The sequence below is a fragment of the Strigops habroptila genome, chromosome 1, assembly GCF_004027225.2.
Source record: "Strigops habroptila isolate Jane chromosome 1, bStrHab1.2.pri, whole genome shotgun sequence".
NCBI lineage: Eukaryota > Metazoa > Chordata > Aves > Psittaciformes > Psittacidae > Strigops > Strigops habroptila.
The window spans coordinates 134,714,516-134,731,159 of record NC_044277.2 but is presented as its reverse complement, the minus strand read 5'-3'; the positions used below and the strand labels follow the sequence as shown (position 1 = coordinate 134,731,159).

At 37.0% G+C, this 16,644-nt stretch overlaps 1 protein-coding gene across 6 annotated transcripts in view; it reads left to right on the top strand.

The window, feature by feature from the left end:
• TBC1D5 (TBC1 domain family member 5) overlaps positions 1-16,644 on the top strand; it is a 319,489-nt gene that overhangs the window by 154,352 nt on the left and 148,493 nt on the right. For 5 of the 6 annotated variants that reach the window (XM_030478214.1, XM_030478248.2, XM_030478230.2 and 2 more), the window contains one exon: positions 3,780-3,846. In XM_030478214.1, the coding sequence (XP_030334074.1) occupies positions 3,780-3,846 (67 nt within the window). Of the gene's footprint in view, positions 1-3,779; positions 3,847-12,637; positions 12,686-16,644 lie in introns of those variants that run through there. The other variant, XM_030478256.2, reaches the window with a different exon arrangement.

Sequence of the window (16,644 nt, the reverse complement as noted above, 5' to 3'; positions counted from 1 at the left end):
GTGGGGCAGGGTTTGTAGAGCATCCTCTGTTTCTTCAACAGAGCCCTTCTTCCCATTTTGAGTCTTGGAAAGGATCTGAAGATCAGGCTAATACTGAATCAGTTAGGATTTTTAAAGGAGATGAAAAACTCTGTTACCAGCATAATGAATATTATATTCATAACTGTTTGGTATACATCCTAATTTTACCAGAAAGTTGGGTCACTTGCGTGAGGAGAGGCCATGGATTCCCACAGCTTATTGTCATTAGTTGGTGAAGCACCTGTCCCAATTGTTCTCAATATTGCTTACAATGAAAACTTACCAGGATTTACTAGAAAACCTCTTGGATAAAAGTAGGTAAAATTCAGGGACTCCTAAGTCAATGAATACTTTGCACTTTGCTTTGTCATTTTTATCACTTTCAGTGAAAGATATCTAAATCATCTTTCAATATGTCATAACAGGCATATCTGTCTTAAAGGGAATGGGGCAAGAAAACAATGACAGAAATGCCCAGTCTGCTAAGTCCTGCTTTTGAGATCTGGATGTACCTAGTCCTATCCAGTTTTGGTAGCTACTGCTAATGATAAAACGGAGCAGCAAAAGCACCTCTCAAAAATAAACCACCAACAACAAAAAAGATCACGAATTGCTTCTGTGAATATGAGATTTATTTACAATGGGTATACAATTAAAAATGTTACAGTATTGTGGTGGTCATTTAAATAAAGGAAATTACTGTCTTCTGAAAGAGTGCTTCAGAATAAAGCAAGCTACACTTGGAGTAGTTTGTGAAGGACAGCTCAGTGGATGTAGCAGCCCCAGGATCCCTCCAAATGTTCTTTGTGGGATCCTGCTGAAAGAACAACTTTTTAACACCATGATTCTGGTTTCTATTGCAGAGTGCTGTTGACTCTCAAAGCAGGACAAATGGCTTAGTTGAAAGACGATAAAGGCTTTGAATTTTTTGAGATATTCTTAAACCTTATTCTTCAGAAAACAAGATCATGTTGCCATTATTGAAAAGAGTCCCAAAAGATATTTTTCAGCATATGAACTTAGTATCGTGAATGAGTTTTCTTTTTGAGTCTGGCTAGTGTGGTAGGTGAATGCTTAGGAGTTGTCTAAGTGTAAATAAGGTGCAATAGTGCATTCAGGACCTATTTTCATGTGCTGTGTCCCTATTAGCAATTGCCCAGTATCACTGCACCTAGCCATATGGCTTTAAAAGAGACTGAACATAGTTCAGTTGTTTCTCTGAATGCTCAGGATCAGATGTGGAGATGGGCAATGTATGAAAAAGCATATTACTTAAAATTGTCCCAGTATGGGAGACTGTTTTCCAAGATACAAGGAACAGATGGTTATTAATAACGGGAGGGTTGGCTCCTGGATGAAATATCTGGTGTTATTAATTTAGTTAAATTTAGTAAACAAAAGGCAGAACAATTAAGTAGGATTTCCATTTTCAAAATAAATTGAGAGCTAATTACTGAAATCAACTGGATGGAGTGATTTTAGGCTCAAATGTAATAGAGGCTTGGGATTTATTTTAGACAATGGTACAAAAGTTAATAAAAAAACTGCATTCCAAATTAGATGAGAAAAAACACTTTGAAGGAAAGTTCTGCCAAAGTGAATGATTAGGTATTTTTTAAGGAATGTCTGGAGTAAGCAAAGATCTTGGAAGAAACAAAACCAGCTTGATCTGCAAAGAAGGTTACCTCCTGAATATCAGAAAGTGTGGGGTTATAGTGACAATTAACAAAAGTTAAGTTGAATTAGATCATTAACAAGAAAATGTTACTTGAATGTGTGAAGAAGCTTTCAGGGGAAGAAAACTAGAACCATTGTGCAGTGCAAATGGACAAATGAAATTAAGTGTAATTCAGGTGTGGTCTAAATCAGAAAAGTTTTAGTTTTCGGTAAAAACAAAATTTCAGGCAAAGGCCTGAAAAAAAAGAAAAAAAAACCGAACAACGAAACCAAAACCCAAAACAACACAAACACAAACAAAAGGTTGTTGGGTATATATTATAAATTAGCATATACAATAAAGAGTAAAGAATGTGACTTGCAGAGTAAATGTCTTTCAAGAATACTGACAAATACAGCTACATGGAACAATTTTTCAGTGTTACAGTTCATGGCTGATAGCATATATGTGAAGGAGGAGAAATGTAGTACCTGTACTTAGATTAAGAAAAAAATAGTGATGGCAAAGCAGATAAGCAGTTATATAGGTTGACTGTTGTCTGTGCAGGGCTTTAGGAGAGTTTTTAAGAAAGAAGTAAGAGAGGAAAAAAAAGCAAATGGTTTAACTTTAGTGCAGAGCTTTTGTTAAACAGGAGACCATGCCCAGCTAAGCTGCTAGTCTTTCTAAATATACATTAAGGAAATACGTTAAGTCTGTCTGGACCTAAGTAAACCATCTGATGTAATGCCACAGGAGATGTTATGAAATAGAAAGGATGGGGATTAGCGAAGTATAGTAATTATAAGATGAACAGAGAAATGCAGATTTTAATGAAAGAATTTTTTTAGTGGAGTTTTTGGTGAATCTGATCTTACACAATACTTTCATTTGTTGTCTTGCCACAAAGTGAGAAACTGCGCTGATAGACTTTTAAGACGAAAAAATATTAGAATATCTGATACTGCATATTGTTATTAGAATATGCAGTATCCAGTGCAAGGAGACTCAGTTCAAGTAGGATAGGTCATTTCTGAGGAAAAGAGGAGTAGCAACAGCATGAAATAATATGAAATACAGTATTGTACTAGCAAGGATTGTTACTGTAAACTGTTTATTTTGTAAATAAAAATGGTGAGTAAAAATGCAGGAGTGTTGGTGAATGATGGTGTGGCATGACTATAGACTGTATCGAGCAAGATTTTTTTGGTAGTGAAGAAAACCACAGTCCAAAGAATAAACTGGTTAAGCTTTAAATATGCTGTCTACAGCTCCTGTCCCTTCTTTTCCATGTGTAAGGAAGACTGATTTAAACAAAACAGGGAATAATGAGCCTCATTTTGGGAAAAGACTGAAAGAACTTGATTTCAGTAAGCAGAACAGAGGGCACAAAGTTGTGCAATGCTGACTGTAAATGAATTATGGAAATACACAGGGGCATAGAAGAATTACGAAGCTAAATGACAGGTTGGGCAAGAATAAATGGTATAAAAAAGGACATAGATAGATTTCATTTGAAAAATAGATTATTGTGTCTGGCTTTTAACAGTCCTTCAGTAGAAGTAGTTACTAGAGAGAGGAAGGTTTCATTGTTGTCCTTGGTTTCTATGAATGTCGCTGATCTACGTATAAACAGCCACATGATGTAAAACGATGTTTTGCAGACGTGTTAAGTAGTTTCAGAGATGCTTTAAACTTGTGCTATGACAAAAAGTACCTGATACCATACACTCATAAAATAAATGAACTTCTACATTCTTTGGCTTAAAAAACAATCTTATCTATTTGTATGGTATATTTCTGTAACCTTATACTAGTAAAATTGTGTTTAGTAAATTGAGAAGGGCCTCAAACCAAAACTTTAAGTGAAATTAAATCTCAGATTTTCAGAACATTTAGACTCCAAATTGAACATGGAGGCTAGTTGTCTTTCTTGCCAGCTGTAAGAATTGGAAGATGTAAAGTTGAGATTTAACTATTTAAGTTTGTTGTAAAATAAAATTGCCATATATGGTAAAATCAGTTGACATTCTCATCAATATTGTGTTAGTTATTATCACAGTTTGTCTTATAACAAAGGTGTTTTCATTTATTTTTGTATTAGGAGGATCAAATGAAAATGGAAGCACACACCACACCTCAGATTCTGATGGAACATTTATTTCCTACAGGTTGGTAATTTTTTTATATTTTCTAATTTTTAAAATTTTGGCTATAATAAGCAGCATAATACATTTAAAGCAAAAGAACAGGTCCATATATTTTAACAGTATTGTACACTCTAAATTGCAACAGTCAGGAGACTAAAGGATGTGAAGGATTTCATTAACGATTTGAAAAGTTGTTTTCTGCATTATTATTTCTTTTTGAAAAAGCTGTTCAGAATGCTTAACTAGTGAAAGTATACTATGTTTATAAGCCTAAATATTTTTAAGGGATTTTTTTTTTCCTCCAACGTATGCAATAAAGTAGAAATTCTCACCTAAACTCATAGCAGTTAAGCTAAATGTTGAAATACGTAACTCAATAGAGATCACCTTTCTGATCTTCTCCAAAGTAGCTGGATCTATGGACCACATGGAACTTTGTTTCAGGTCAAAAACCAAAGTCAGGATTTCTTAAATTTGAGGTTTTCTGATAGAAAAATAGTATTTCAGTTCTGTTGGTAATAAAACACCAGTTAAAAAACCATGATGCTGAGTAACTTTCTGCAGCACTGTCACTGAGCTTGAGTCTTGCTTGGGTACATACCAGAGGGGATGTTGCACTTGAAAGCACAGAAGGGTAATCAGCAGATGTGTAGTTCTATCTTTCAGCTAGCAAAATGCTGCCTCTGCTACAAATGCTAAATCCGTGTCCTTGTGACTGGTAATTTAATAGTGAGATTTGTGCTAACCAGAATGACTGCATCTGATTTTGATTCGTAAGTATGGCAAAATGAAACAAGCTTACCACATGATTATTTTGAATTCATTTAGAGAACTGTAATGGATGGCATCTTTTTAATTTTTTTACTTGTAAGCTACTGGAGTCTGTACTTCAAAGAGGTGTAGGCAGGCAGGAGAAACCTGCCTGTTTGCCTTGTCCTGGGAATATTGCACCAGCTTACAGGCAGCGAGCTGTGCTGGGCATGAGGAGCCTGTTGTAGGCTGGAGACTGAGAGGTTGCTGAGAAGAACAGGGAGAACACAGCCTGGTCTTGAGGATGCTAAAAAGAAAGACTTTTTGTAAGGACCTAGAGGGAACAGCAAAGAGTTTGTTGCGATTCAAACACCCAGAGGAAGCTTCTGGACTGAGAGCAAGGTCGGAAAAAACGGTATACCTGCAGGGACTCAGTGGGACAAGGGAGGTTTGATTTACAAATCTTTCCAATTTTCTGTATCCTAGTAAGTCTGCTCTAATGAAACTTACTTTGTGATGATATAAAACCCTTCGAGGATAGTTAGCATGTTCAGTTTGAGAAAAATATGTTAGCAGATCCTTTCCAGGTTTCTACCTGACTCTATTTCTTGCCATATTTGTTTTCTCTATGCATGCAACATACTATCTAAGTTAAAAGAAGGGCTCAAAAATACCACACAGAATAATCTCTGTGGTTTTTAGGTGGGAAGCATATGTAGATACAGAGACCATGAAGCAATCTCTGAGAAACAGGCAAGATAGAATTTAGCCAGATCAGCGAAAGAAAGGAGTCGAGAGTTCTCTCTGCCATTAATTCCAGGACACTTATACTTGAAAGTCATTAACTCGGAGGCCCAGTGTAACACTTGAAGAAGAACAAGCCAGCTCCATATAGGCTTTGGTACCATGAGACTGTAAGCTGTGGTACTGGGGTCCGACCCTTTCTTCCTACCTCTTCTCTACTTTGCAATAGCACTGTCAGTGAGCCAGTCCAGGGAGCTAACCTAGACAAACCTATTCATTCTTTATAGGGAGAGATTTCTGATGACTTGGTTCACAGTGTTCACCTGCCAGAGGTTCAGGTGGATATTGGTGCCAGTGCAAGGAAGGTAGCTAGCGTGGACAACTAAAAGTAAGTGGGAGGACAGAGCATGGCTCCATTTACTTAAGGCAGCCTAAACTGTAGTGAATCCTCAGCCATCTTTAATGCTTCACAAATAAGTGGAGGTTAAAGCCGGTCTTTGTATCTCTATATGCCATAGTACAAAGTGGATGTAATAAATACGACTTTGACTACGTTGTTACGACTTCACCAGACTAATAATCGTATTCTCTCAGTGACGATTACAGCCCAACTTACAAAACTTAAGTTAATTAATATTTTGAAAGTGGTCCCATATATCTCTGCCAGAGTATTATTGTTATAACTAGAGGCAAGATGAGAAAGCAAGATAGTGCAGTATATATATGTGGGGAGTGGGGTATATTTATGCACATGTATATATTATATATAAAAAAGAAATCTCTGACTTCCAATAGTTGGCAAGCTACCACTGTTATTAAGTAGCATTACAGTGTTTAAGGTGTGAAATGAATATTTTCTGCTCAGTGACAAGTAACTCCCATCATATAATGAGACTGGCTGTAAATTTGCTGGTTGGGTTGAATATTCTGTTGATAGTTATAGTTCTGGGCTGCATGTTAAGTAAAAACGAGCAGCAAATACCTTATGAAAGACACAGAGTGAATCTTAAGCTGCCTTGAAAGGTAACGATGGTAAATGGTTGTTATTTCTTTAAGGACTCATTAGAGATTTGGACTTATTTTAGTATACTGTCAATGAATATTGTTACAGTAAGTTAGTTAGTGATGATAGTGTTGTTTACCCAGTGTGTTCCAGTGTTTTGTATTAAAAAAAATACCGGCTAGTGAATTTTTGCCCTAGAAGAGTCAAAGGCATCTTTGGATCATGGTAGATGTCATGCGTGCAGAAGGCTGATACATGCAAAATGATACTGAAAATTTTTACTGAAACAAAAGATGATTTATGCTGTATCAGGAGCAGTCTCTTTACAATTTATTTAGAAGAAGAGGCAACTCCAAATGTTTAAAAATATTTGAATGTGAATATGCTTTGCTATTAAAGTGCTCTTAAGAGCACATTGTTTTAATAACAATAAAACAAAAACCATGGGGGAGGTGGTACTTGATTCCAACACTTTCTGTTTTAAAGGACAATTTTACACTGTCCAGTACAAGACTCCCAAGTGTGTGTGTGTATTTATAAAGGATGTCAGATCGTTGTCCTCTCATATATTTATGATGCTCAGAACTATTTGTATGGCTTAATTTTTAATATGATGGTGTCACTTTAGAATTTGTGACTCTTGCTTGTGTTGATCACGGCACAGATTTAATGCTGATTATGTTCAGATAGTGAGCATTTCCCTTTAGGTCATAAAGTTTGTAAGTAATGTAAGTGAAAAGCACATGTGACTGGCACATATTTCTAAATAGTCTGTGAGTTTGTGGATGTGTCCTGTGAGGTCATGGAGAATTTTCTGGTTGGTCTTCAGGTTCTGATGGAAGTATTCTTTGTGTACTGGGTAAGAAGCTTTACTAATAAGAAATTATGAAAACTATTTCCTAGAACCATGTCATCAAAATTAGAAGATCACTATTAGAAAAATTTGAATAAGGATTTAGAGTAACCTAAACCTTTAAAGCATGAGAAACATGAGGAAAGTATTTCAGCTCCACTCTACTGTATTATTTTACTGCTATGGTTAAAGTCTTTTCTGAAGGTGCAAGTTGCCCAGACTTCACCAAAAGAAAACTAGGTGTGGGTCTCTAGTTTCAGTATCTGCAATGCAGTGCCACTGGAAGGTAGAAATACTGTCTTTCTCCTGCCTTCCCAAGGGCAGCTGACCTTCTCCTCGCCAAAGAGATGAACCCCTTGCCAGCACATATGACTACAGACTATTACATTAATCTGTTTAGCCTCAGTACCAGCTGCTTGCATGTTTTTAATTATCTTATTAGATGGTATAACAGTGACCTATGAAATAAAATGAAGGTGAGTATTTTTTAACTTTATTTTACAGGCTATTTTTCTAAATATATTTTAATGACCTAATTATGACTTTTAGGGAGAGCCATTGATGCAGACATTCAATTTGGCAGATAGAATCTAACATCTCAAGGACACTTATTTTCTTCCAAGGTGGATTCATACATTAATACTGCTTCTAATAAATATATAGCCTAAAAAAAAGATCACTTTTCATATTTGTGTTGTTAACTTACTTTATGATTCAGAAACCTATGACTACTATCCTGGATAATTTCTTGGTACATCTCTGCACCTGTATATGTTTAATTTCTAATCTGTGTATCAAGATGAAGTTCTTTCCCGTGTGGATCAAATTCCATGACAAGTAATGATTGCTCAAAGTCGTGGGTTATATAGACAATGTGTATTCCTCCTCCTGCTAATATTTCAAATAGGCAGAAGATCTAGTGTAAGAAAGACTTTCATATTCTGTTTTTGTCCCCTGACTTCTTACAGATTCTACTTACCAGATGTTTGCTGTCTTACTGCAAAAAGGCAATGTGGTCCTGCTGGCTGAGGCATGTTTCTTGTGTGCCAGCCAACAACCACAGGACTGATACTGAGCATACAGAAGAAAGACGGCAAGGGGTGCAAGCTGTTCCTCCCTGTTTATACCCACTTCCAAAAGTGGGTAGTGAAACTAGTTTGATTCTTCTTTGGCCTGTGGCTTTCCTTGGCAGCTGAGCCTCTGTCCTTATATGTTAAACATAGAGTGAAGATGTAAGCAAGTTATATACCTCCTCCTTGTGGAAAAATCTATTGGGAAGAAGCCCTTTTCCATCTACACAAACTTATTTAGTCTTTTTCATACACAGGTGATGTTTCTTTATTTTTAAGCCACCTCTGTGCAATTATATCCTATTTTTCCTAACTTTGTCCACTCTGTGTCCACGCATAATCAAGAGCTGTAAAGAACAAGCTTATTTCTATTGGGTTTTTCAAATATTTTGAGATACAAAAATTTGGGAATAGAAGGCAAAACAGTGAAGTGGCACTGCATCTCCACTTTGTAAGGAGAATTCTCAGCACTTGCATCCTCCTCTCTTTCCACAAGAAAGTAGTAAAACTGTCATCCATGTTTGTTTTGTCTTACCTAGAACCATTTTTTAGATGCCATTGTGGTTTGTGCCATTTATGTGCAAAGAGGCCTCTTTGCACCAAGAGGAAGTTCTGCTTGATCAACTTGATAACCTTGTATGATGAAGTTAGTGGCCTGGTAGATGAGAGGCAAGCAGTGCATGTTATCTACCTAGAATTCAGGAAGGCCTTTGACACTGTCTGCCATAAGATCCTCAAAGACAAGCTGTTGATGTATGGGTTGGATAAGCACAGTGAAGTGGATTGAAAACTGGCTCAGAGGGTTGTGATCAGTGGCACAAAGTCTAGGTAGCTGTTAAGAAGTGGTGTACCCCAGGTGTCAATACTAGGTCCAGTCGTGTTTAACATCTTCATTAATGATTACAGTGATGAGGAAGAGTGTACATGCAGGTGACGTGAAAATGAGAGAGGTGGTTTATACACATGATGGTTGTGCTGCCATCCAGAGAGGCCTTGACAGTCTGGAGAAGTGGGCTGACAAGGAGTACATGAAATTTAACATGGAGAACTGCAGCTGGGGAGGAAGAACCCACGGCACCAATATATGCTGGGGAGTGGAAAGTAGCATGGCAGAAAAGGACTTGGAGGTCCTGGTGAACATCAAGTTGAACATGAGCCAGCAATGTGCTCTTGCAGCAAAGGCAGCAAATGGTATCCTGGGAGCTCCTTCTTCTTCTTTTTTTTTTTTTTAAGGTTTTCTTTTTTTGTAAGCACCATTAGTCCCTTAGTAAACTTGACAGAAAAGATAGTAATCCAATGGAATTGCTCATGTGATTTTCATTTTGGCCCCAAAACCTTTCACCATTCTTCCTTCTAACACAAAATCTGGCAATAATAAATTTGAAATACTTATTAGAAGTTCTGAAGGTCAGTAGGTCTAAGTAATGTAGTGAACTTCATCAGTGTCAGTCATTTGAAACTCATAACTGGCATCGTCTTTGCAGCAACATGATTTACACTGACAGGTGAATGGGATTGGATTTTTCTTGATGCTAAAGTACACTTTTTGAGATCTTAATCATGCTGGTGTAAGCTTCTGGTCCATAAGATGTGCAGTGACATAAAAGCAAGAACGTCTGCCACAGAACTGGGAGTGAGTTGTTGGCTGAGTTTAGCAACAAAAGAACCTGGAGAGGAACAGTTCTTTCCTTCATAGTACCTCAGTGCTCCCGCTAGCTCAGTGGAAATTGAAATGGAGGAGTTGCATACTATACCTTTGTAACAGAACTTCTGAAGGTTAAACCAGATAACTTGATTTTCCTATGCTCTGCTCAAGATACATCTGATGAGTGATTTCATTTTGGTTATTAAAAAAAAAACCCACCACCACTACCTAGAACTATACGTAAAACTTGAATGCAAGATGGCAGGTTTGAGGAATTATTTTTTAATTCAAAGACGCTTGAAGACAAAAGGTTTCTAATAAGTCTTTTGTCTTACACATTATAAACATAATGTATAACTAGAATAAATCTAAAGAGCAAAGACTTTCTTTTAGTGACACTACATGGTTTTTAATGATGGTAATAAAACCTAGTCAGTTCATGAGATTAAAGTTATATCATGAAATCACTTACTCATTTTCTTATGTCATTTCATGCAAAATGGGCAAATTTACAAAGTTCAGATGTAATTAACAGTATTGACTAGAGTTTTGTATTTGTCACCCTGCATGTTATAAAGTCATCCAAGTTTTGAAATCGGGTGCATGTTTTTAAATATTGTAATTTCTGTGCCAGTTTTAGACTTGCTCTAGTCAGGCGTAAGTAAGCAGAAACATTTTGGCATTTTGAGGCATATTGCTGCAAAAAGTATCTCCCCTCTTCCTATTACATCCAGTTTCTAGTTTGATAATTTGTAGATGTCATGGTTTAACCCCAGCTGGAAACTAAGTACCATGCAGCTGCTCTCTCAGCATTGGTGTATTATCAACACTATTCTCATACCAAATCCCAAACACAGCGCTATACCAGCTACTAAGAAGAAAACTAAATCTATCCCAGCTGAAAGCAGGATAGTAGAGCTGTAACTTTTAACTTTGGTTATGTACTAGGGGAAACTGTTAAATTTCCTCTTTCTTAGGGAGTGCACGTCTGTTTGTATAACAAGGCTGCATGCATGCGAATACACCAAATTCACAGACCTCTGGTTAGCTGGGGATATGAATTAGCAGAAGGGTAAAATACCAGATGGGAACTCTAATCATGAGAACTAGAAAGTAAATGTTCTATATGTACATGCACGGGATTTCAAAGGTGTTGGGGGGATTTAAAGTAGAAAGCCTTGACTGCAATTTTTAGCAAATGAGTTACAATACAAAAATAAAAATAATTGAACATAATATCTACATTTTGGTTTGCCATTTTGTAAATGTGTGCATAAAGTAATGAGTAGAGGAGAACGAGCTGATGAAATTTAGACTTCAAAATGGCTGTAACAAGAATTCTTCCACAAGAGCTTAACAGTTACAGGGTTGGAATTGAAGTGTTCTCCCAGGGCCAAACCTGGCTCTTTGGCTGAGAGCCACCAAGGAGAAGTGGACAATTTGGGCTATGGAGAAAGGTATCTTGGGGTTCTGCATCAGATTGGTACAGTTAGGAGTGGTGCTGGCAACGCGTCCCACTGCCAGTGTGGCCTTATTTCAGTTCCCTAAACTGCACTACACATACACCGGGAGCGTAAAGAGCATAGCTAGCTAATAACCTTAAGTTTTTGCTGGAATGTTTACCTTAAGAAAGTTATTTTACCTTTCTTCATGCAAACCTTTTTAACTGTGTGGCAGCCAAAAACAGATGAAACCTGAACTGTTTAGAAAAATCTGCCCTTTGAATATTGAGCCTCCCAGCAACACAGCCATGCATATTCACACTTACATGGCTGTTAACTCTGCCTCATATCCTGAGGCAGGACTTTGGGAAACAGAGGAAAATACATATATTTTCCAAGCAGATTGATAAGCCTTCACATTAAGGCTGTCAAGTGGATTTTCAGGGTAGCAAATAAAAAACCATGTGTTTCAGAAATGTTTTTTAGAAGTTACTGCTTATTGCTAGATACTGCCTTTCAATTGTTTTTTTCACCCTGTTTTCATAGAATTAACTCTGGTTTTATTACATTCCTGGCTGTTGCCTCACTTTTTTTCTCAACTGTTGATTTTATGGCATAATAAATAATACAAACTATGCATGTTTCTTGGATTTATGCAGTATGTTTGAAAAGAATTGCTGCCTCTACTTAAATATATATACTACATTCACTTATTGATGTTCCTATCAATAAAGACCTCATACTGTAAAACATATGACATGATAATTCAAGGATTTTTTTTCTTTCTGATGGCCTGCTCAGTAGCCTGTTGCTTTACTGAGTGCCTTGGGGGAGCTGAGTTTGAGTCTCAACAGCTTAAAAAGCACATTCTGAGGACAAACCAAAAATGGTATAAAACAGTGAAATTTGCTTTTCTGAGAGCATGCACACACACTATTTTGGTTTAATATGATTTTGCCAATACTAGCAGCACTGCTCAAGAGTTTTCTTTGGATCTCTATGAGACTATCCATTTTGTCCTTGAATATTGGTCTAGAGGCTGGAATAAGCTTGAGATTTAGATTGAAATCTTAAATATGTATGCAAATGTTCACACCTTTCAGTAGTATTGCAGTATTTTTCCATGAACTGAGAAATATTCCTTGTTATCTAAATGTTGTAAATATTATATTGGTCTTTCTTCAGCATGGACACAAAAAAAGGCATTTCAAAACTTGGCATACTTGTAATATTTTAAAAATGCATAAGGCAAAATACCGATACACACTGTTTAATGATTTGATAATACGGGTTTCTTTGTAACCCACAGTTTCAACTGAAAGTGAAGTAATTATGAGCAGTAATGTTTACTTGGTAAGTCTGAGCCTTTACAGTCCCAGGACTGAATCTTTTCCCTTTTTCAGTGACATAGGTTGTAGTTTGATGTTGGTATTCACATTTTCACATTTCTATGGGTTTGAATGTCTTCCACAGAGTTTGATGTTGTCTGAACATCATAGTACAAAAGGGCTTCTTACACAAGCTTTAGCCTTTAGAGGGATCTGCGTTGGTACACATCAGGAGCTTTATCCTATTGGTAAATGCAGAAGTTAACTAGTGGTGGTTACGGTCCGTGCTATGCCACTCTTCCTCAACTGTATTTCCTCCTCTTCTGAATAGAGTTTCTTATTTTGTAAGGAGCTTAGGTGGGCTATTGTTGCATTCTTCTGCCTGCATACCTATGCTCAATGCATTGGTTTTGCCATTATATTGCAGACTGAAATTTAGCAGCAGAGTCAGATGCTTATATTCCGCTACTGACAATTAGTGGAAGAAGGTCTTTGTTACCTCTTCCCCACACTACCACAGCGAAGTGTCACCTCAGTAGAACTCTGGAACTACTGTTTCAATTCCAGCATTATTTTCCAGGTGTCTTGTTACATTATTGATGTCACTCATTCATAAAGAGTTTATAGTTGTTTGCTTGTCTATAGCTGGGCAATAGTGGCATTCCAGTGTCTTTTACTAAGATGTGTTAGCATCTAGCATCGTTGCGGATTAAAATACTTTCTTAAAAATGGTATTCAAGTGCATGGAAAATTTTACTTACACTTTCTCATGGAAAGTCCTGCTCATTGTGCTTTATTTCTAACAGTGTGTTGACAGAGACATTTCTCTTCCAAATCTTTTGACTTTTATATCTGAAAATCTAATGTTCGTAATTGTCTTGGAAGCATCAGGTCTACAAAACCTGTCCTGTTGGAAAGAAAAAGGATAATAAATATGCTTATATATGGTTTGCTAGGAGATCAAGCTCATTTCTTATAAGCAAGTAAGTATGTGTATTAGAGCAGAGCCCAGTATAAAATTCTTTTGCAGACAAATTCAAACTTGTAGTTATGACAAAAATGCATGTTTCAAAAGATGGAAAGGAACAGATGAGGGCTAAGAACAAACCTTTCAGAACAAATCTGTAACCTTTATCCCTTCCACTGATTTGCTTGCTTTTTCATTCATACATATTGAGCACTTTTCCCACTTCAGAGTAATGCAACTGTCCCTAACTCATGCCAATAAGTACTTTACATTGGACGGTTACAGCATATGAAATGCAAGTTTCCAAAAGAAACATTAATCCAATAACCTTTTCCTTGTGCAGGTTTTATATTATGAAGACTTTACAATAGATATGGTACTATATTAGACAGAATATTTAAATAAGAATATGAAATGAAAAATATGTACAAAATAACCAGAAAACATTAACATTGGCATTTGCCTTTGTTTTAATTGTACAAGCTAGAGGTGGTATTAACACATGATTATCCATTTAATTTTCTAGTTCGATTAAAAACAATTGCATGTGCTTATTCATAGTTTAAGTGGTTCCAATTGGCTCTTGAAGCCTTTCACTTCAGTGAAGCAAATGGGATGTGGTAGACTTGAGTTCCAATCTTCATTGCTCATTTCACTTTGACCAATGAGTTTTCTGCAAGGCTGGGTTAACAAAGCTCATAGATATTAGTTTACAGAGTAGGGCTATATCATTAAAAAAATTATCCTTTTAGAATTGATAGCTTGTTGATATTACACAGTGTTACTATTACTGAATCAGTCTCTAGAATTGTAAGGCTTAATTTATTAGCCTTCATTCAAAATATTTGAGAAATGAATTAGTGAATGCTGTTCAGAAGGGATTTTAGATATCATTCAGCTCTACTAAAACTGAAGCAGATTCCAGTTTCCAAGTCTTTTATTTTTTTTTTTCAGTTGCTTATAACTTTTCTTTTTAGTGATCACAGCAGCCAAGGGGGGGATGCAGGGGAGATAGGATCTTGCCAAATTTCTTTTGGCTGTTTTAAACGTAATTTTATTCAAAACGTGCTTGGAATTGCATTACAAATAAAAAGAAAAAAAAAAAGGAAGAAGACGACAAAGCACAATATCAGCACTAATACCATTTAAGAAGTGTTGAAATTACTTTCTTACTGTGTAGCAATCACTCCCAGCAGTTGGTGAAAAAAAATAACCTGAAGAGTTTCTTTCCTCTCTGTTCTTTCTGTTCACAGTTACACTGGTTGAAACCTTTTGCTAACTCAGCTGACACACCAGCATTTTCAAAGACGTTGTGGGAATGTCATCTGCTTGCAGAACAACGTGAATAGCTTCAGAGGCTGACCTGTTGTGTGCGCAGGGGAATGTGTCACTCTTGAAGAATCGCTACCTTAGGGAGGCAGCTTGGCAGTAGTTACAATGGCCAGTGATGCTACAAAATTTACAATGGCAACTGAAGAATATTATACATGATAGAAACAGGAGGGTTATTTAGATAGGCATAATATACTGTAGTTACTGAAGTATAAATGGCTGTGAAAGAAAGGTCCAGATTTTTCTCAAGCTGTGTCTGCTATATACCATACGTTGTATTTAAAGGAGACAGAATCATGGTAAACAATTGTAGGCAGCTTGCTGCAGGAGGTGAGGATGTATGGGAGATAGGGAGACAGTGGAATGGCCAGAGTCTTTCTGAGTAGGAGAATGGGGGATGTGGCAGGAAGGAAGGGAGGAAGCAGCCCCACGCTGTTCAAATTACTTGCTGCTGTGTTGGTCACTTGGGAATACTGGCAGTTGCCAGAAGCTAAAAGCAGCCCTAAGCCCTGCAAGCTAACACTGCTTTAGTCGTCTTTGTTCTTATCCACAGTACCTTTGCTTTTCGATGTAATTAACAATCAAGACCCAGAAGTAAACACTCTTTTTTACTGTTGTTTGAAAACGATCCTAGCTGAAAGGTGATGCATTCACAAACACAACACTCCTGGTCTCAGCGTGGATCATGAGCTCGGCTTGCTCCATCTTAGAGGAGCAAGACCATAATTTCCTGGCTTGCCAAGTCCATACCCCAACTGTTCTCAGCAACTGTATCTTATAATTCTGTTCTGGAACTGTGCAAGTTTTACCTAAAACAAGGTTTAAAAAAACTCACCCTCACAACTCAGCTTAAAAGGCTGAAAATTGTCTAACCTTAGCTTGCATATATTTAGGGCAGCTTGCAAAACCAGAGTTTGTTGGTGTTTAGTATAGCCCACTCTGTGACCCTCCTTAGGAAAGGAAATCTGGTGAGATCTTACCCTGGAGTCATAATAGTAGTTTCCCTCTTTCTGGTTTCATTTGGTCTCCCAGGGAGAAGTAATAGTCTCCCATGTGACACCGGGAGAAGGAAATGTTCACCTTAAGGACATGGATTGAAAATAAATCTGAAACACATTTCCCTGCACATAACCCAGCTCTTTACACTGAAATTACCCTTTGAATTTTAAAGGGGTTGCAGAGTCTGTGCGCAAGTCTTGGGCTACTAAGACCATCAAATGGCTTATACTGTTCTTGAGATTTGTTTCAGTAGAAGGTGTGGGAAATATAGATTTAATTCTTTTATTCAAACTCAGTAGATGGTTTGGGACAATTAATTTCCAATTGTTTCCCAGTAGAGCCTATTTACTTGTATATTAATGAGGCACAGGTGTTAGGCCCCTGGTGCCTGCATGCCTGGGAGGCATATTTAGGTTGTTTATCTAGTCAGCCATAGGTACTGCAAGGTACTCAAGCTTGCCTTTAACAGTTTATACAGTGAGGCTTTTTAATTTTTTGATGTTTTTTTAAATTTGCTAGCACCTGTTAAAATTTTAAAACTGATCATGTAGAAAGAAGTAGGAGTGATTTCAATAGTAAATAGCACTAAATGTTGAAGAAAGTCATCTTCTATGATGCTTAACTGCCCAGCTTGACGTTAGGAAGAAAAGAAGGTTCATTTAAGCAAATACGTCATGTGAGGAGCT